The sequence below is a fragment of the Coenobita brevimanus genome, chromosome 98 (genome assembly GCF_032717465.1).
Source record: "Coenobita brevimanus isolate Jiangsu-jjx chromosome 98, ASM3271746v2, whole genome shotgun sequence".
Classification (NCBI taxonomy): domain Eukaryota; kingdom Metazoa; phylum Arthropoda; class Malacostraca; order Decapoda; family Coenobitidae; genus Coenobita; species Coenobita brevimanus.
In genome coordinates this window covers 37662200-37685269 of record NC_137051.1, presented here as the reverse complement: position 1 = coordinate 37685269, position 23070 = coordinate 37662200, and the positions used below count along the sequence as shown (strand labels likewise).

Here is a 23070-nt window from a genome sequence, read left to right as displayed (position 1 = left end):
ACTTTGATACTATAACATGCTGATATTGATTTCATGCTGACTTTGATTTGATAACATGCTGACTTTGACTTGATAACATGCTGACTCTGATACTATAACATGCTGACTTTTATACTATAACATGCTGACTTTGATAACATGCTGACTTTGATTCTATAACATGCTGACGCTGAATTCATAACATGCTGACTTTGATTTGATAACATGCTGACATTGACTTAATGCTGTCATTGATTTTTATTTTACTTTGAATTGATAACATGCTGACTTTGATTCCATGCTCACTTTGACTTCATAACATGCTGACTTTGATAACATGCTGACTTTGATTCCATGCTGACTTTCACAATATACTGACAGTGGGAAGATTTATACCCACATATAAAAGTGCTGCTGACTTCACATGCGTTCACAATTATTGCATTATTTCTTTCTGAGTTAATTTCTAGTTTAGTGACGCCCGTTTATTAAGTTCTAACTCTTACTAGACGCTTTCCCTCAGCGTAGAAAGGGACCCGTAGTGAAGGGGTTAATATTCCTAGTCACTTCGCGATACTGGTTCGTTCAATATTTTTTTCCCTAATCCTGCTAAAAGTCAGACAGGATGAGAGACAGACAGACATACTAACCAACCCAGACACACTACCCCCTCCCTCCCACCACGCGCGCGGGTGTAAGAAGGTGAAGGTGACTTACTCGGGCTGAATGGGTGAAGAATACGAGCAGTGTGTGTGTGTGTGTGTGTGTGTGTGTGTGTGTGTGTGTGTGTGTGTGTAAGTGTGTGTGTGTGATGTTTGTGTGTGTGTGTGTGTGTGTGTGTGTGTGTGTGTGTGTGTGTGTGAGAGAGAGAGAGAGAGAGAGAGAGAGAGAGAGAGAGAGAGAGAGAGAATTTCCCCATCTTTTCTTTTTCTTTTTTTCCCCTCATTCCTCACTTGAAATCTTAATTAATTTCTTCTTCATTCCCTTTTCGGAAACTTGGACGCCATTTCATAGATTTTGCCATTCCCAGACGGTTTTCCCCCTCATGATCGGCGCAACTCTATCATCAGACGCCAGACGAATTTACACAACAAATCCTCGGGGCCTAAAAATCTCAGTCCCCGTACGCAGTCCTTATCCCCCTCATGGTCAGGACAGCTCTTGTATCCTGTTCCAGTGATGCCAGACGATTTTATTCAGCTGAGAGGAGGTCATGGAAGCCTGGGAATGCGTACCCCATAGATCAGATGACGTGTTGTGTTTTGTTTATATTTATTTTGCTGCCTCGAGTCGATTTAATTCAGTTTCTTTAGTCTCCCTTAACCTAAAGAAAATGGTGTAGGGTCAGCGGGGTAGAATATTAAAAACGTCTCTCTCTCTCTCTCTCTCTCTCTCTCTCTCTCTCTCTCTCTCTCTCTCTCTCTCTCTCTGGGGGGGCGCGGTAGCACAGTGGTAGCGCGCCGGACTCGTAATCGGGGGATTGCGAGTTCGAGCCTCGCCCGGGCTGCCGTGCCGGGAGTGGTAGCTCGCTCCTGTAACCCTAGCGGGGCTATATAGTCCAATACAGGGCTTAGCTCGGGGGAACTCCATTTCTCCCCATTTTCTCTCTCTCTCTCTCTCTCTCTCTCTCTCTCTCTCTCTCTCTCTCTCTCTCTCTCTCTCTCTCTCTCTCTCTCTCTTTTCCTTGACCTTTATTGTTTCCCTCACACGTCGCTCCTCTCCTTCCTCCTCCTCCTCCTCCTTCTTCTCATATTCCATTCTTTTCTCACTTCCATTCTTCACCACTCCTCCTCCTCCTCCTCCTCCTCTTCTTCTTCTCTCCATTATTCTCCTTCCCAGAACCTAACTGTCCTTATCCTTCACATATCTTTCCTCTCGTCTTTCCATTCTCTTCCTTTTTTGTTCCCGCTTTCTTCTGTCATCATTATCCTCGTCTTCCTCTACTGTTCCCTCCTCCTCGTCCTCTTCTCTTCCCTCGTCCTCGTCTTCTTCTCTTCCCTCCTTCTTCTCCTCTTCCTCTTCCCTCTTTCATCACCTCTTCCTCTTCCCTCTTTCCTCGCCTCCTCCTTTTCCACTCTTTCCCCTCCTGTTTCTCCTCTTCCCTCTTTCCTGACCTCCCCTCATCTTCCTTTTTTCCTCCTCCTCCTCCTCCTCCTCCTCCTGCGTCAAACCCTTGTAAGACGCATAGGATAATATTAGCATTCCAGCCACATAAACGACTTTCTCGTCTGTTTCCGCCATTCACCCCTGAACTATAGACCCTGGGGAGAGACTTTGGCAGACCTAGAGTGAGTGAGGGAGAAATTTCACACCCTGGCACGAACTTCACACCCTGCCAGGAACTTCACACCCTGCCAGGAACTTCACACCCTGCCAGGAACTTCACACCCTGGTAGGAATTTCACACCCTACCAGGAACTTCACACCCTGGCAGGAACTTCACACCTGGAACTTCACACCCCAGCAGGAACTTCACACCCCGGCTGGAACGTCACACTCTGCCAGGAACTTCACACCCTGGCAGGAACCTCACACCTGGAACTTCACACCCAGGCGGGAACTTCACACCTGGAACTTCACACCCAGGCGGGAACTTCACACCTGGAACTTCACACCCTGCCAGGAACTTCACACCGCAGCAGGAATTTCACACCCTGCCAGGAACTTCACACCCTTGCGGGATTACTGGTGGGATTGATTTTGAGAAGAACCATTGCGAAAAAAGTTCTGGGACAGATTCGGATATTGGCCACGTGTACAGCTGCGGACGTAAATTAGTGACACTGATAATAACGATAAGCAACGAGACGGAGAACAGTCACTTTCGACATCCACTCATGCGATTTTCGGAGGCCAACAGACTTTTCAGAATGATATGTAGGAGTTTTTAAGTCTTCGCCAAAAAAGTGGAAGGAAATAGCTGTCCGGTATTGTACAGTGCCTATAGAAAATAAATAATAAATGGAGTAAATAAATAAATAAATAGATAACTGTCCCTACATTTTCTGTCTTTAAGTTATGACACACTGGATGACATTTTGAAGTTATTTTCCCGTAACTTTTTATTTGCGTGTACCGTATGACTGATAATGACATCAAGAGGAACTTTTCACTTATAAGAACACACTTTACGCCACACTTATTTTACTTAAAGGAGAAGAAAGCAAACAACAGTAGCGCTCAGTGTTAAATCATCGCTTACCTGGATAGCGATACTTTCTAGAGATTATAATTAGCAGGTGTGGACAGGTGTGGACCAGGTGCAGGTGGTGAAGGTAAACACTGTGGAGGTGCTTCATTTACTGAGCCAAACAGGACACGTCTTGCGTCTGAGAAATTCTGGACTGTTACACCTGAGAGAGAGAGAGAGAGAGAGAGAGAGAGAGAGAGAGAGAGAACCGGTCTGGAATACATGAAACAAAAACATAAGAGGAAACAGAATAAAAATGACATCAAAGCAAGGGAGGGGAACTGAAAGGAGGAAATACAAAGCACAGGCAGAGAGAAGGGAGGGAGAGGAGAGAGAACAGGGAAGGGGAGGAGGAAACATGGAGGGAGAGGGAGAAAACATAGGGAGAAGGGAGAAGGAAAAAGGGAGAGGCAGGGGTAAGGGAAGAGTACAAAGGAAGACGAACAACAGATCTATCGGGTCTTTTGAGAGAGACAGACAGACAGACGGAGAGACAGACAGACAGACAGAGAGACAGACAGAGAGGGGGGGGGGAATCATACAACAGGTCATACAAGGTATATACGTTGTAATACACTTTCTTCCTCTGTGGATTTGTCATAGAGAGTGACGGATTAGTGCAGGTTAATCCCGTAATCCACCAGGCTTTGGAGTCTCTCTGGCTTTTTCCTTTGCAGTTTTTTAAGACTTGCATTTTATTATTAACTTAAAGGGTATTTCATTTCAGCAACGTAAGAATATGCTGTCGCTCCTGTGCATCTGTGAATCACTAGGAAATCGTCTGTCGTGAATGGCACACTAGAGTTGTCTCGGACGTGAGGGGGTTAATGGTGGCAGTGCAGGCTCTCCCAGGTTCCTATAGGTCACTCTCAGCTGAATAAAATCGTCTGGTGTCAGCTGAATGGAATACTAGAGTTGTCCCGAGAGTGAAGGGGTTAATGCACTAGATGCAAAAAGACTATGCTAGTAGGGAAGAAGTGCTAAGGGAGCCTCCTACCCACTGAGTCTGGGCATAGGCTTAATGGTCCGTTCCCTCAATTCCAGCGATCCCTCTGCATGCCGTATACCATCACATATCACCACCACGGCACAAATACCCACCGTCCATACTGAATGCATGCTAGGGTTGTCTCATGAAGGACTGGTGCATTGGTATTAGGTGGGTTGTTTATAAGTGAGTGGCTCGAACTCGCGTCCTTTCAGATAACAGACGACCATTCTAACCACTTGGCCACCACCACGGCCCTGTGTGGTATAACCGTACTGTCCTTAGCCATGACGGTCCGTGCCTGTCAACTACACGGGGTCATCTAGGCAGACGGTACATTTCGCATCTTCCCAGTCACGCCTGATCCAAGAGGTGAAAAAAAATGACGATATTGATGCTGACGACGGTGTATTTTCCCTTTCGTGAGTGTAGGTGTAGCGGAAGTGACGTCAGGGAACCGGAAACGAATCTTGGAGGACTTGATAGTTACCTGAAGAAGCCTGAGGAAGTTGAGGACCCACGTAGGTAATTAGGCGGGTGCACTTGGGAACGCCATCACCTTCACTTTGGCGACGCATTTTAGATTTTATTTCTGCCACTTTGGCGACTTTATTTAGCTTCCAGGGAGACGTGTAGTAAAGGAGAGGTCGAGGGAGGCAGATTCTTACCCCGTTGCTATAAATTGTTCCTTCAAAGTTAGCAAGAGGCAGAAAAAATAACCTTAAGATATACGTCATAGGGATCGAGATGAAATACAGGTGCACTTCCATACGATAAACAATGCGACAGTGAGCAGTGCCTTTCGTCTCGTCGCTTAAGGAAACCCACTAACACCTCTTCCTTAGCGATTTATTTCTGGATACGGTCGGTTGATATAATTTTGTAGGTTATTTAGGCAGAGTATGGTGTTATTAGAATCAATTAAATAGCCCGCCAGAGCATAGCAAGGTTTGATAAGCAAAATAAGTCGCTTAGGAAGCGGTGTTAGGGAGATTATGGGCCCCAGTGATGCAGTGTTCGGATCATCTCAGAATCTTACAAGGGTTTCATAATTTTTCGACTAAATAAGATCGAAATTAGTGCTCGGAACTGTACCTGGAATGACTGATAGGACATGGTGGAGTGTAGGAAATGTGGAGGCTAGGAAATGAGGAGTCTATGAAATGTGGAGGCTATGAAATGTGGAATCTAGGAAATGAGGAGTCTAGGAAATGTGGAGGCTAGAAGATGTGGAATCTAGAAAATGTGGAGCCTAGGGATGTGGAAGACAGGAAATGTTGAGTCTAGGAAATGTGGAGTTTGGGAAATGTGGAATATGGAGTCTAGGAAATGTACGTGGAACTCAAGATTATTAAAGGGTTCGATCAAGGAAAAAAAAAAATCAATCACTTTTTCTGTTCTCAATTTTAGCATATCTGATTGTCTTGAATTTGGCTCTCTTGTTATTTTATTTTTATTTTTCTTAGAGGGAACAATTTTGCGGACTTGTGGCCTTTGGTTCCTTCTTCCTTGCATAAAAAAATTAAAAATCTCTTTCTTACCTGGCCCATCTTGACAGGGAGGATAACATATGGGCAGAGAAACATCCCAAGCATCTCTCAGCCTTAAAATATTACCCAGCAGAGGAAATTGTGAGGGAGAGGAGGCGAAATGTGAGGCGGAGTTATGCCCCTGACTACAGTATCTAACCCGGAAAGAAATGCAGCTGTTTACTTCTTTACCACGAAGTCTTCATATTATTTTAATTTCTGCCTCTTCCAGACGATTTTCTTCAGCGTAACGAAGTACACTGCGAATGGCGGTAGAGGGGGTTTGGGTGTGTGTGTCCTTAATGAACGGTTTTATCAGGGAATTCTCTTAACCTGAACAAAATCGTCTGGCAGCAGAGAGATGAAACAGAATTAAGCCATCGCAATAAATGAATAATGTATGAGAGGATCTATGGCTCGTTGTCACTAGAAATTGTCAAAATATCTTGATTAATTTTGACAGCAGTTTTTAATATCAAGCGGAAGTGTTCTATCGTGTGCACAGAAACTTGTAATGGAATCTAGTATTAAACAAAACTGCTGAAGATGTTCCAAGTTTCTCCCCAGGTACTTTGGTTAATCTTGAATGATCTTGGCGTATCTGTGTCGTAAACATATACAGGTGAAGAACAGCCCGCGGTGGTGAAATACAATGAAGTAGAATTTATATGGTATGATAAATTGTAAAAAAAAAAAAAAGAAAGAAAGAAAGAAAATGTAATCAGGCAGGGGATTGATTTATTTGAGCGACAATCCTAAACTCAAAATTGTGTCAAAATTGTGTCAGAGTTATTTTTCACTTTCAGTTCCTGTAATAACGCGTCTCAAAAGCAAACCTCCCCCTCCTTCTCTCCCCCTCCACCTCATTCACATACAGTCTCCTCGTCAGTTTCTCACTCCCCATCCTCTCCACATGGCCAAACCACCTCAGTGTCATAAAATACAATTCCACGAAGAGTAAACTTACCGAATCTAAAGGAAACCACATACCATCATTGTGTACAAGTTTTAATAATACTTTGGTTATAATTTCTCTCAGTCTGTCTTAAAAATGAACAGTACCATTTTTTTCCTTAGTACAAGATGATAACTTTTTGTCATGTTGGAAGATCTCTCTCTCTCTCTCTCTCTCTCTCTCTCTCTCTCTCTCTCTCTCTCTCTCTCTCTCTCTCTCTCTCAAGTTTTAATAATACTATGTCTTTTATTTATCTCAAATTCTCTCAAAAATAAACCATACGAATTCTTGAGAAGTGGATGATAACCTTTTAATTTGCAGAAGGCTGTAGTGCTTCTCCTTAGTTTCTTTCTTCTGCCGTTCAAGTTTTAATGGAATTGTGGTTTTTACTTCCCATATTCCCCCCAAAATGAACAGTACGATTATTTTTTGATAAATGAATTATACTTTTTAACTTACAGAAGGCTGAACAGTACGATTATTTTTTGAGAAATGAATGATAACTTTTTAACTTACAGAAGGCTGAAGTGCTCTCTCTCTCAACATGGCTTTCCTCTAAGTTTCACATTTTGCAAAGAATAGTTTAGTTTTCGTTTTAAAGTTGCAAGTAACACTGAAAATGGGAATCCACGCGAAATATTGTGATAGAGTTACGATTTTATTTGCCCCTAATCCATCCCTATACAGCCCTTGATTTGTGAAAAGAGTAGGAACCCGAGGCTAGTCTCTATAATGGAAATGTTTAAGACAAGGCCTCTTATTTTCGTCGGGGAAGGAAACTCCCCAGCACCTTTTCCTGAGCGACTTATTTTTGGATATGGCTGGTTAATATCCGTTCACACGATCTCTATGCAGAGTATGTTAATAATAGAATGATTTAATGATCACAGAAGAGCACGGCAAGGTGTAGTAAGCAAAGTAAACCGCTTAGGAAATGGTGTTAGGGGATAGTATTTTTCGCCGTGGGCCGGCTCGATAGACTTGACCCACTAGGCCACCAGGCGCCCGATAGTAGTTATAGAGTTGTCTTTCGCATTGAGGGGGTGGATGGTGGGTGCTGTGTCGGTATTAAGCAGATATTTGTACCAAGGAGTGGAACACGAAGGCGTTGTATGCAAAATAACTCAATATGAACAACGCCATAAAGGCCAGTATTCTCTTCGGTTAAGGAAGTTCCCCTAACACCTCTTCCTAAACGATTTATTTTGTTTATTGGAACCTTAATGCCCCCTTCTGTGTAACATAAATCCTTCCAGTATCACCATACTCTGCATAAATAACGTACAACATTATATTAACCAACAGACGTATCCAAAAATAAATCGCTAAGGGGGAGGTGTTAGGGAGCTTGGGGGAAATACTGGGCAAATCCTCAGAGGCCAGAGGATAATATAGCGTAATATCGCCGCCACACCGCCATGTTAGAGGAACTGCAGCGGATATTTGTTCAGCAACTATTTTCATAATCTCATATTAGCAATGTTACTCGCCGCGATGAAAGGTAAGGCAGGTAGGCAGGCAGGTAGGCTGGTAGGGGGTGTAGGCAGGTCACGGCAGGCGGAGGTACGCTTGTGGAGGAACTTTGAGGGTAGCTAGGCCAGGTTATTAGTTTTCCTTCCCTCAGTGTCTTGTTTAGGGGGATTCTTTCTTCATTTTTTTATCTCTCATATAAACCTTTCGTCTCTCATCTTTCTCTTTTCTTCATTTAATCTTCTCTCTCTCTCTCTCTCTCTCTCTCTCTCTCTCTCTCTCTCTCTCTCTCTCTCTCTCTCCATGCTCGTGTGTATACAGTACAGTATACTGTATATATATATATATATATATATATATATATATAGCGTCATTTAAATCATTTCTTTACTCTGATTCACATAAAGTCACAATTGCGCCATGTTGGAATTCTCTAAAAGAATGTACGAGGCTGTGTGTGTGTGTGTGTGTGTGTGTGTGTGTGTGTGTGTGTGCGCGCGCGCGCGCGCGCGATAACAAAGTTTAATATATTGCTCGCTCTTGGTCAGCATATATCACTCGGAACCAAGTGACGGGAGAGTGTGCAGACTTCTAAATAATTTCCACGAACTTCCTTATCCAACGTACACTATTTCGTCTACCCAGTGTGGCCTCAGTTGTATACTAAATTCTTATATTTTGTCTGAACCCATTAATTTCATTGATGTTTTATATTTTATTTTTGCTATCTTCTGGGTTGTTTTATTAATCTTAAACTTTTACATTTAGAGAGGTTAGAGAACAGACTTTATTTTGCCCATACAACATAAAGGCATTCTCAAGGCTGAATAGATACGTCTGGGAGCACCAAGAATAACGCGGAAAAATGTCTAATTGGGACGAAATGGCTAATAATTCTCTCACACTCCAGCCCCCGTGCCTCAAGCCGCCGAAGCCCCGCCCTCCTCTACGCAGATGACAACAGAGGGTGACATGTGAGAACCACAATGCAAAATTTCCCGTGCTGTAAAATGCTGCTGGGGGAGTTTTATCATATTTACGCCTTTCATGAACTGGCTCGTGGCTGGATATGAGGGTAAAAATGGATCTCGTAGACGTCTGTATAAATTTTACGGTCGCAGTTACTCGAAATGATAATCCTTCCTGACTCACACACTGCACCTCGAGAAGATTTTTGCTAACGCGCTTCGAGAACTGACTTGTAACTGAGGGTAAAAATGGAGTACCGGTATGTAGTATTCTTTTTTTTTTTTTTCCTCCTCTCTCTCTCTCTCTCTTTAATGCAGGGAAGAAGGAACCAAAGGCCAGGAACCCGCAAACTGTTCCCTCCCAGCAAAAGCAAAAACAAGACAACAGAGAGCCAAATTCAAGATCCGTTCCTGGTATAATCAGAACGTTTTCGAGATGTCACTGCTTCTTCACTTTCGTAAATACAAAAGCAATACTCGTACTGTAAATTTGCTGTATACATGGTGCGCCAGTCTTTACGAGTTTTTTATTGGCTGGTGGAATCGGTAGCATGCTTAGCTCACACGTGAGGGGTCCCGCGTTCGACTCCCGGGCTACCTGAGTCTCTATTCCAGTCGCTTCGTACCTGTAACTGAAATAAGGACCTGGATTTTTAACTTGACGGCTGCGTGTGTTTCGGGGGATATTTGTTGCGTGCTTCTTTGACAGGTTTATTGTTTTTACCCTTCCTCAGGTACTGGAGAGAGACACCTTCGCGTGGTGGCAGCAACATGACCAGGTGTCTCCACTGCCTGGTTATACAAGCGTCCTTAGTTTATTCCCTATCTCTTATCCCCCAGGAGAATGATGGTGGCATGCAGAAGGGTAACTTAAGAGTGCATTTCACTGGGGTCACATTCAGATGAGTCTAAGGCTGCAACTACCACTACTTCCTTCCTCTGCAGACATATTCCACTTTGCACTCACTCTTCACCAAGATACGAAAGCATTATAATTACATGATTAGATTATACATTTATTTTTTTATTTTTACTACCACAATAAAATAATACGTGGGATGTTGATCAGAAATGCCATCTTGGAAATCATATTTATAATGTTCGAGAAATAATTTTTGGTTGAAGCTGGGAAAAAGAAAAGAAAAAAGCGTTGTCCGTTCTCCAATTTCGTCATCTCTTTTATCTCATTTCCTTGCAGACTTTTTCCCTTCAACACTGTGTTTTTCGCAGTATTTTTTTTTTTCGAGTTTTCTCTTTCCGTCTCTATCATTTTTGCGTTTTTATTTGGTGCTTTTAAACGTCCTTCATCTTTGAGGATTTTACGAATTTTGCCATTGGTAGTGTTGCCTCCCCCCTCCTTTCCGTCCTTACCTTCCTTTCCCTTCCTTGTTTTCCTTCTCCATTTCTTTCCCTTTTGTGATTCTCTCTCCCTCCCTTTCCCGTTTCCATTCTTTGCTTTCCTTCCTTCTTTCATTTGCCTTCCCTTCTTTTCTGTCATTCTTTTCCAGTCCCTGCCTCCCTTCCCCTCTTCCCTCCTCTCCCATTCCCTTCCCTTCCCTTCCCCTCCCTTCTCTTCCCTCCCCTTCCCTTCCCCTTCCATCCTTTCCTTTCCTTTGCTTTCCCCTATTTTCATCCATTCTTTTTTCTGCTTCCCGTTCTTGCTTTCCTTTCCTTCCCTTCCATACTTTCCTTCCTTTTCCCTTATGCTTCTCTTCTCTTCTCTTTCATACTTTCCTTCCCTTTTCTTCGAAGTGTCCGTTCCCTTTACTTGCTTTCCCTTCCTTATCTTACGCGTCCTTCCTACCTTTCCACTCCCTTCCCTTCATTCCATTCCATTTCCCTTCCCTTCCCTTCCCTTCCCTTCCTCCCTTCCCTTCCCCTTCCCGTCCCCTCCCTTCCCTTCCCTTCCCTTCCTTCCCTTCCCTTCCCTTCCCCTTCCCCTTCCCGTCCCCTCCCTTCCCTTCCCTTCCCTTCCCATCCCTGTCCCAGTTCGTGCTTCATTCTACTCTCTACTTCATTGTGGATTCTCCTCTCTCTCTCTCTCTCTCTCTCTCTCTCTCTCTCTCTCTCTGTGCGCCTGGGAATTCCTTTGTCGTCCTCCGCCTTAGGGCACGTCTACTCATGTACTCAAACATATTACTATTTTGACAACACAGCTGGCAACGTTTCGATACATATTTGCAACAGTATTTGGACAGGCATATGCAAACATGTTACAGTACAGCTTCGAACACTGGCAGCAGAGGCGATGGAGTGAGTCCATACCAGGCACTTGAGACTATCATGATGCTGCCAAAATGATCTGGACGCTGCTGTTCCCGACGTGTTTGCTGCTTGTTCGTTATTGTGTTGTTTACACGTTGCCTGCACTTGTTAACGTACATTTGTGGATGCGCCCTTACATTTCATGCCTGCCACTGCATTTTCCCCTTAATAATAATAATAATAATAATAATAATAATAATCGGTGTTTGGAGATTATCTTTTTCTTTTGTTCACAGTTTCATCTTTTGGAAAATAATAATAAAAAAAAACATGCAGTAATGGATGCATTTACTTCATATTTACACACACACACACACACACACACACACACACACGACAGAGAGAGAGAGAGAGAGAGAGAGAGAGAGAGAGAGAGAGAGCGTCCACCTGGTCCGTAGGTCACCGTACGTTAAGTTTGTTACGAGACGAAGTATAAATCAGCTAATTGATGTAACGTGAAGGGCGGTGATCAGAATGCACGTGAGTAGAATGAAAACACAGGTGAATATTTCCAAATTTCGATGTGATATTGAGGTGTTGCAATGCCTGTTGGTAATTTAATAACTAATGTAATAATACCACTTTTTTCAGTGTATGTGAGTGAGGTGGAGGGAGAGAGAGGGAGGGGGACGCCAAGGATGAGATGGAGGGATGGAGTGGAGAGGTATATGAGAGAGGGGGGTGTGAGTTGAGAGCAGGGCAGTGAAATGGCGGGGGAGGGCAACGTGGAGGCGATTTGTTTGTGGCCACCCCGTATGGGATTAAGGCGTCTGGCAATAGATAGATAGATAGGTATCGTGTGTTTTTCGAGATGCTTAACAAATTTGATGTGGCGAATTAATGTTCTCTTCAGCGCTGGTATATTTCATTCTCTCTCTCTCTCTCTCTCTCTCTCTCTGTCTTGCAGCAATGACCTTTGATGTTACGCAACCATACACTTTGATGTTTTGTGTATTCAGTAATTTGAGACTTGCTAACGTGAAGACAAAGGATAACCACCACCTTACCGTCCAGTCACCACTTCTACCTGTCGATTCAAAAGACCTTCAGGTAAAACGCAGGTAATCACAAAAGCAGCCAGGTACAGATCGTAAAATAACTCGTAAATAAGCAATGCGAACGAGTCATCACAATTATTTCGACTAACGAGAAACACAAACAGTTTTTCTGCATACCAAACTCCTCCTGAAGTAACTATGAATTTTCCTTCTGCACACAGCGATTTCGACCTAAATACCTCCGCGTTCGACACTAACCTTTCCACTGTCGAATCCAAAGGCCTCCCGGAAACCGCAGTCGATCCAAGCTTAGCCTCACACAATCCTGGGCCAGCTGGGTGCATGCACAGTGGGAGAGTTGTTCCATGTATATTTTTCATTCAACAGCTTTCAAATATTCCCATCTTCTCCTGAGTAGACGCTGATTTTTCCTGCCACACACCACTCAGCGCCTCGTATACTTTTTTTTATTTTTCTGTGGCTTACTTCACGTCTCTTACTGTAGTTTCGTTTGATGCTATGCCCACTCCAAGTACGCCTAATACTTCACTTCTTCTCTTTTATCGACATTTAGATTTACTGTCATTTGTGTGTGTGTGTGTGTGTGTGTGTGTGTGTGTGTGTGTGTGTGTGAGTGATAGTTTTAATGGGTTGGGTTTGCATCCCTTACTCTACTTCTGTTGTTTAGTATTAAACCGTATCTCATAATGATTATATTACTGATTGATTCTCTCTCTCTCTCTCTCTCTCTCTCTCTCTCTCTCTCTCTCTCTCTCACCAGGGACCTCAGCCAGCAGAGACTCGCCAACATCTCCCGCCTCGCCTTCCTTGGTCTCCGCTCCCTGCTTAACCTGTGAGTCATTCCACACCTGTTTTTACCTTAATTAATTTTGACTCACCTGGTTTGTGTTTATCCCTCGTCATTCTCACCTGCAGTACCGTATCCTAGGTGTTTGTGGATGGATATTTTCTCACTTACTTCCGTTTGTGCCTATTCTGTTTCTTCCTCGTTTGTGTTTTATTTCCTATATTATTCTCACTCTCACCTGCATTGCTTTGAATGTATGTGCGTGGGTGTAAATTTAGACTCTCTCTCTCTCTCTCTCTCTCTCTCTCTCTCTCTCTCTCTCTCTCTCTCTCTCTCTCAACATTCTTAATCACATTCCTTTTCCACGGTAAGCCAATCCGTAACTACATTAATCCAAAAAATATCAGTGGGTAAGCATAACTCTTCTTCCCTCAGCCATTAAAATTTGAAAATCTCCGCCATTTTTTTCGCATATATAATTAATGGCGCTTGTGACGGATTTGCGCCCGTCCAATTAAGAGAGAGAGAGAGAGAGCCCTGTCCCCATCTCGAACTTTGTAGATATTATGATCATTAAGCTGCACTTCTGACGGGTACAGGGTCAGGGAACTTTGCTGGCTGCGTTCATGCGTCCCTACGAACCTCCCCAACACCTCTTCCTAGGCGATTTATTTTGCTTATTACACCTTGCCTTTCTCTTCTGTGTTGCTTTAATCATTCTGATATCACCATACAACATATATAATATACAGAATGATGCAAAAAGTATAGAATCCCAAACAGAAGTAGGCCATGGATATTTAAAACTGTGTGTAAGGGAAGGTGGTGCAAACTAAGTACATGGTGTGCTCAAAAAGATATAAAAAAAATGTATTATGGAGAATAAAAATGTATATATGGAGGCAGGAACAGTAAACACACACACACACACACACACACACACACACACACACACACACACACACACCTTGGAATATTTCTTTAACGTGTCCACACTTCACCTCACTCTTCGCCTCGATAGCCCACCTTACTCTCCAACTCAACCCCTTTCATTCGCATCCAGTCACACACCCTCTCACCACACCCACACACACCCTCTCACCACACACACACACACACACACACACACACACACACACACACACACACACACACACACACACACACACACACACACACACACACACACACACACACACTCTCACCACACCCACACTCACCCTCTCACCACTCACACACACACCCTCTCACCACACCCACACACACCCTCTCACACTCACACACACACACACACACACACACACACACACACACACACACACACACACACACACACTCACCCTCCCACACACACACACACCCTCTCACACACACACACTCTCACCACACCCACACACACACACACACACACACACACACACACACACACACACACACACACTCTCACCACACCCACACACACCCTCACACACATACACACACACACACACCCACACCCCACACACACACACCCTCTCACCACAACCCACACACACACACACACACACACACACACACACACACACACACACACACACACACACACACACACTCTCACCACACCCACACTCACCCTCTCACCACTCACACACACACACACACACACACACACACACACACACACACACACACCACACACACACACACACACACACACACACACACACACACACACACACACACACACACTCTCACCCCACACACACACACACACACACACACACACACACACACACACACACACACACACACACACACACACACACACACACACACACACACACACACACACACACACACACACACACACACACACACACACACACACACACACACACACACACACCTTCTCATCACACCCACACACACCCTCTCACCACACCCAGCTGCTCTCCATATCAGGCTCATTCAGTATTTCAAATCTCTGCCAATATTTCAAATTCCTGTCTCATATTTCACATCATTAAATTCTTGGCCTTCTTCCCTGGCGCTCGTCCTGCTCATTATTTTCGCCTTTTTTATGTCGTCATTTCATTTCTTTTCACTAAAATGCTTTGAAATCTTTCGAGTAACTGTCGTAGCAAACGAGCCAGTGGGTAGAAATGAGTCTTTGATGTTACTTTTTAAATGTAATTGTCTTCATCACCGCTGTGTCAAAGGATTCTGTTTACTGGACTCTGGCAGTGTGTACCCAACAGGCAGGGAAGTTACTTGAAAAAGGTAAACTAATGAGAACTACAAGCACGTCAGTACTACTTGATGCTGGTTAAATCTTCGGCTGTCTTTGCTATCAATATTTGTCTCCGTTTACCACAGAATTATCTCTCTCTCTCTCTCTCTCTCTCTCTCTCTCTCTCTCTCTCTCTCTCTCTCTCTCTCTCTCTCTCTCTCTATATATATATATATATATATATATATATATATATATATATATATATATATATATATATATATATATATATATATATATATATATATATGACGTGGAACATTTTGAACGTCGGATTCCACTTGTTAGTAGATTCACTGTGGTTAATGATGAATGTTGGTGTGTTTGAATCATGTTTAATTATACTTCTAAAACTGCACGAGTTAGCGTTTTCCATTTTTCCTCCGGTAAACAAAGCAGTCATAGATAGTTACCTAGTTATACCCAAAGTGCTTATTAATTATATATATATATATATATATATATATATATATATATATATATATATATATATATATATATATATATATATATATATATATATATATATATATATATATATTATCCATCATTCTGTGTGTGTGTGTGTGTGTGTGTGTGTGTGTGTGTGTGTGGCACAGGCTCAGCAGCAGCACAGGTGTAATTACGGTACATATCAGCACTCCATGCGGCCTCAGGGAGACACACGCTTTCATAATAATTACTGCCACACTGTCACCCCATTACCGCCTCACACTCTCTCACACCAACCATAATGGATTTACTCAGCTAGACACGTGTACCGTCACCAACACAAGTCTCGCCTCAACCACCTCTCTTTATGAATAACATAGCCTCGGAGTCCCCAGGGGGGAGACCATAAATGCCCCCACCTTCTGCTCCTCTCCCGGTGACGACTCAAGATGCCGGGAACCACTGTCTGACTCTCTTCTTCATTTCTGCAACATTCGTGGCTTTTCCTCTAACTTTCGCCCTGTTGAGCACCACCTCTCCTTCTGTGAACCTCACCTTCATTTTCTAACTGAGACTCAGCTGTCTGAGGCAACTGACAGCAAACCCTTTTCTGTATCCTCCTACTTTCTCTATACTCATTTCAAAGCCAAAGGTGGCTGTTGTGTATATATACGCAACAACTTATCTTGCTCTTGTGTTCCTGAACTCGATTCATCTGAATTCTCTACACTCTGGCTTCGGCTTTCCTGTCATTCTCTAACTAATTATATCTGCGCTGTATACTTATCTCCTAATTCTACTGACTATCAAAAATTCTTCGACTATCTTACTTTTATGATGGAATACATTCTATCCATTTCTCCTTTCTCTGAAATCTCCATTCTTGGAGATTTCAATGTCCACCACCACCTTTGGCTCTCCTCTTCTTTCACTGATCCATCTGGTGAACAAGCCTACACCTTTTCTATCCTTAATGACCTAGAGCAGCTTGTACAGCTCCCTACCCGTATCCCTGACCGCCTTGGAGAGAGCTCCAACATGCTTGACCTCTTCCTTACAACTAATCCTTCTGCTTTCACTGTTAATCTTTTCTCTCCGTTGGGCTCCTCCGATCACAACCTTATCACCTTAACCTGTCCTATCGCTCCAGTATGACCTGCGGACCCTCCAAAGAAACGTCATCTGTGGCACTTTGGAGCTGCAGATTGGGAGGCCCTCAGGCAGTACTTCTTTGATTTTCCCTAGAATGATTATTGCTTCCATGGCCGGGAGCCATCTGGGTGTGCCTTGCGCATTACGGAGGTTATTCTCTCGGGCATGGAAGCATACATTCCCTTCTCATATCCTTTGACTAGTGCACGAAAGCCTCGGTTTAATCACGCTTGTTCTAATGCTGTCCGCAACAAGGAGAGGGCCTATAAAAGGTACCGGAGCCAAACCACCCCTGAATCACATCTTTTATACGTTTCTGCCCTGAATCGTGCTAAGTCTGTTCTTCGCTCTGCTAAAAAATAATTTCATCCGTACTAAATGCTCTCAACTCTCTAACTCGAATTCTTCCCTCTTCTTCTGGCACCTTGCCAAAAAACTTTCTAACAACTTTACCTCATCATCCTTCCCTCCTCTTTTCTACTCTGATGGTTCTGTAGCTATTTCTTTTACTGATAAGGCAGATCTCTTCACTCAGACTTTCTCCTCCAATTCCACCTTAGACGATTCCGGTGCTGTTCCTCCATCACTTCTCTGCTCTGACTTCCTCATGGCTAACATTAAAATTTCTTCAGCTGATGTATTTTCTGCCATCACAGGCCTCAATACTAATAAGGCATATGGGCCTGATGGAGTCCCTCCTGTTGTTCTCAAGAACCGTGCTTCTGTGCTAACACCCTGCCTAGGCAAACTCTTTCACCTTTGTCTATCAACTTGTACCTTTCCTTCTTGCTGGAAGTTTGCTCTCATTCTGCCAGTCCCAAAGAAGGGTGACCATTCCCAACCCTCTAACTATAGTCCAATTGCTTTAACATCCTGTATCTCAAATGTTTTCGAGTCTGTTCTTTATAGAAAAATTTAAATCATCTTTCGTATCACAACCTTCTTTCTGATCGTCAGTATGGGTTCCGTCAGGGACGCTCCACTGGCGATCTTCTCACCTACCTTTCAGACTCCTGGTCATCCTCCTTTCGAGACTTTGGCGAAAGCTTTGCCATTGCACTTGACATCTCAAAGGCTTTCGATCGAGTCTGGCATAAATCTTTAATTTCCAAACTGCCCTCTTACGGTTTCTATCCTTCTATCTGTGCCTTCATCTCTAGCTTCCTTTCTGGTCGTTCTATAGCCGCTCTTGTAGACGGCCATCATTCTTCTCCTAGATCTATTAACAGTGGTGTTCCTCAGGGCTCTGTCTATCGCCAACTCTCTTTCTTTTATTCATCAATGACCTTCTAAGCTGTACATCTAACCCTATCCACTCATACGCTGATGATTCCACCCTTCACCTTTCCATTCGATTCCCACAATGTCCTTCTCAGCAGTTACTTCAACAAGCAAGGGATGAGGCTATGGCACACGTAATGTCTGACTTGACTCGTATCACTGACCTGGGTAAAAATAATCTGGTTGTTTTTAATGCATCGAAGTCTCAGTTTTTGCACCTATCAACCCGACAGAATCTTCAACAGGTATACCCACTAATGTTTAATAATATTCAGCTTAATCCTGCATCATCGTTGAACATGCTTGGGGTTTCATTTACTGGGGACTTATCTTGGAAAGATCATATTACATCTCTTGTAAAATCTGCTTCTAAGAGATTGGGTGTGCTAAGCCGACTCCGTTCCTTCTTTACCCCTGCAGAATTGTTATACAGAGGTTTTATCCACCCCTGCATGGAGTACAACTTTCATGTGTGGGGAGGCTCCCCACATACAGCTCTTCTCAATAGGGTGGAGTCAAAGGCTTTTCGTCTCATTAACTCACCCTCTCTTACTGACTCTCTTCAACCTCTGTCTCTTCGCCGTACTGTTGCATTTTTATCTCTTTTCTGTTGCTACTTCATTGGTCACTGTTCCTCTGAACTGTCTGCGTGCTTTCCTCCACCCCTACGACAGGAGCGTAGCACCCATCTAGCAGCAAACTCTCACCCCTTTTCTGTCCAACTCTCTAATGCAAGAGTTAACCGTTACTCCCAGTCCTTCATTTATGCAACAGGTCAACTCTGGAACTGTCTCCCTCTGTCTGTATTTCCTGCTTCCTATGATCTTCAGTCTTTCAAACGCAGTGTGTACAGGCATCTCGAAATGAATGGATCTTGAATTTGGCTCTCTCTTGTATTTTGTTTTTCTCTTGGAAGGAACAGTTTTGCGGGCTCGTTGTCTTTGGTTCCTTCTTCGTCACATAAAAAAGAAAATAATAACTTTGGAGTTTGGTCTTTAAAAAAATAAGTAAATAAAAAAGCGACACTGTTGACACTGATCCGAGAGCAAATAAAGTGATTACTATGGGTTGATGCGAATTTGGGGAAATGACAGTAACAACAATAACAATAACATCAACAATATCAACAACAATTATTTACTGTTAAAGATCGTCAATACATTCTAAGGTGTTTACTGCACAAGTTAATTCACAACTTAAGCAATCTTGGAAGACGCAGCTAAATTTTTAGGCACTTTAACCATCTGAAAACACAACACCCTAACAACCACAACACCCTAGCAACCACACCACCCTAGCAACCACACCACCCTAGCAACCACACCACCCTAGCAACCACACCACCCTAGCAACCACACCACCCTAGCAACCACACCATCCTAGCAACCACACCACCCTAGCAACCACAACACCCTACCAACCACAACACCCTACCAACCACAACACCCTACCAACCACAACACCCTACCAACCACAACACCCTACCAACCACAACACCCTACCAACCACACCACCCCAGCAACCACACCACCCTACCAACCACAACACCCTACCAACCACACCACCCTAGCAACCACACCATCCTAGCAACCACAACACCCTACCAACCACAACACCCTACCAACCACAACACCCTAGCAACCACACCATCCTAGCAACCACACCATCCTAGCAACCACACCATCCTAGCAACCACACCACCCTAGCAACCACACCACCCTAGCAACCACACCATCCTAGCAACCACAACACCCTACCAACCACACCACCCTACCAACCATACACCCTACCAACCATACACCCTACCAACCACAACACCCTACCAACCACAACACCCCAGCAACCACAACACCCTACCAACCACAACACCCCAGCAACCACAACACCCTAGCAACCACACCACCCTACCAACCACAACACCTTAGCAACCACAACACCCTAATTACCACAACACCCTAGCAACCACAACACCCCAGCAACCACACCACCCTAGCAACCACAACACCTTAGCAACCACAACACCCTAGCAACCACACCACCCTACCAACCACAACACCTTAGCAACCACACCACCCTACCAACCACAACACCCTAGCAACCACACCACCATACCAACCACAACACCCTACCAACCACAACACCCTAATAACCACAACACCCTAGCAACCACAACACCCTAGCAACCACAACACCCTAGCAACCACAACACCCTAGCAACCACAACACCCTAGCAACCACAGCACCCTACCAACCACAACATCCTAATAACCACAGCACCCCAGCAACCACAACACCCTAGCAACCACAACACCTTAGCAACACCTGTCCAATAACGCCAGCCTGTGTTGTTTTTCAGGAACCTGTCCAACAACGAGCTGTCTCAACTGGTAGGGGGCTCCTTCAGCGGCCTCTCAAGCCTTCTGTCACTGTAAGTACTGAGGAAGGGAGGGTTATAGGTAAAAGGGAGAGACGGAGGGAGGGAGGGAAGCAGGAAGGGAGAGAAGGAGGGAGGGAGGGAAGCAGGAAGGGAGAGAAGGAGGGAGGGAGGGAAGCAGGAAGAGAGAGAAGGAGGGAGGGAGAGAAAGAAGGTGTAGAGGCAGACAGACAGAACGGAGGGAGGGTGGGAAGGATAGATTGTTAGAAGGATGATGAGGTGAAAGGATGTAGGGAGGGAGGGAGAGAGGGAAGGAAACGGGCAGGAAGGGAGGGAGGGAAGCTGGCACTGAGGGAAGGAGGAGGTAAACATAGGGAAGGTAGGGAGGAAGAGGAAAACAGTTGGGAAAGACGAGAAAGGGAAAGGGAGGAAGACAGATAAAGAGACGACTTTGAATGGAGGCGGACGGTAGGAGGGTAGGCAGGAAGGAAGAGAGGAGAGGAAGCTGAAAGGAGGAGGAGGAGGAAGAGGAAGAGGAGGATGTTGAGAGGGACGGAAATATGCAGAAAGGAAAGAATGAATTAGAAGGAATGGAAAGAAAAGGAAAGATAATGCTGAGGAAGACAGATGATGAAGCGATGAAGAAGGGAAAGAGAGAGGACAGGGAGAATGAAAAATAAAGAGATAGGGAAGGGAGGAAATCCAGAATGATAAAGATGCAGTCGGGAAGGGAGAAGGGAGAGAAGGAAGTAAAGCAGGAAGGGAGGGAGAGAGAGAGAGAGAGGCACATGTTTCTCCTTCCCTCATCTCACTTTTATCTCTCTCTTTACTCATCCTTTCTCTCATCATTCACTCCACATCTTACTCATTTTTTGTGATATGTAAAGTTTTCCTCTTTCCCAAACCACTCATTTATTCATCTTTCACACACACACACACACACACACACACACACACACACACACACACACACACACACACACACACACACACACACACACTCAGAAATCCCCCACTCCTTTCCCTTACCCTCATCATTTACACATCCAATAATTCCTTCCTATTCATCTAACTTTATCCTGTTCTGTTTATTATCACGCACTCAACCTGCCCTCACTCACACACTCAGTTTCACTCTTCCCCACTCCTCTCCTCCTCAAACTTCACACTTATTATGTTATGCACACTTTATATGCACACTCTTCCTCACATACACACACATTTTCTCTCACATACACTCTTCCTCCCATACATACATACTTCATCTCTTATGTATACACTTTCTCTCATCCCCACACTTACACTCCCGCATATACACATCCACACATACACTCAGGCTTAAACACACACACACACACACACACACACACACACACACACACACACACACACACACACACACACACACACACACACACACACACACACACACACACTGCAAAAAACTGCATACACTGCAAAAAACTGCATAAAAAGAGAGGTGATAAAGACGTAAGGAAATTCAGTTTCCCAAACAGAGCAAGTGATCAATGGAATGCACTACCGAATGAAATAGTGTGTGCCAAAACAATTCACAAATTTAAGGATATGTACGATAAATATGGTTTAAGACACGGGACAATACGAGCTTGACTCATTCCTGTAAAGATACAGTTAGGTAAGAACAATTAGGTAAGAACACACACACACCACCACCCACCTCCTCACATGTGCACCTCCTCTCTGACAACACACTTTTTTCCTCACATACACACTCTCTCTCACATACATTCTCCCTTTCATGAACGCTCTCTGCTCCAACTCTAGGTCTCTCTAAAAGTCAATTAAATCACCTAGAGACGGAGACAATTCAATATCAAAACTACGTCATTGGGTGGAAAGGGTTAATGGCACGACGTTTTTTGGGGGAAGTGGTTATTCGCACGATGCCCCTCTCGCAGTCTCCGTAATACATAAATATACCAGAATTTGTATCCTTTCCCCATCTCTCTCTCTCTCTCTCTCTCTCTCTCTCTCTCTCTCTCTCTCTCTCTCTCATTAAAAACATTACACAAGGGAAAAACACCCCATTCACTGCCATCTCTCGTCAAAGAAAATTAATAGAGTGAGTGAGAGTGGCTTCGTTTAAAATGGGTATTACTGTTGAACCCTACGATGGCTTTGTGGGTTGTTGAACAGCCAAGAAAAGAAAAAAAATATAAATAAGCCAGCCTGATTCATCAATGTAATACACAGGTAAATTAAATCCGATATAGGTGGGCTTCATTAGGAAATATAGGTGTTCAGGTAATTGGTTTTATTTTTTTTCATTTGTAGGATTTACCTTCACCTTCCTAATTTTTGTAGTGTACATAATCTTTTTCTGCCCCCCTACGGATATATGTATATTTCTTTTAATTATTTATTTAAAGA

General features: G+C 43.9%; 1 protein-coding gene across 1 annotated transcript in view; it reads left to right on the top strand.

The window, feature by feature from the left end:
• LOC145414035 (G-protein coupled receptor GRL101-like) overlaps positions 1 to 23070 on the top strand; it is a 189767-nt gene that overhangs the window by 144343 nt on the left and 22354 nt on the right. Inside the window, exons 16-17 of the mRNA XM_080283601.1 lie at positions 13124 to 13195; positions 20641 to 20712. Of these exons, the coding sequence (XP_080139727.1) occupies positions 13124 to 13195; positions 20641 to 20712 (144 nt within the window). The remainder of the gene's footprint in view (positions 1 to 13123; positions 13196 to 20640; positions 20713 to 23070) is intronic.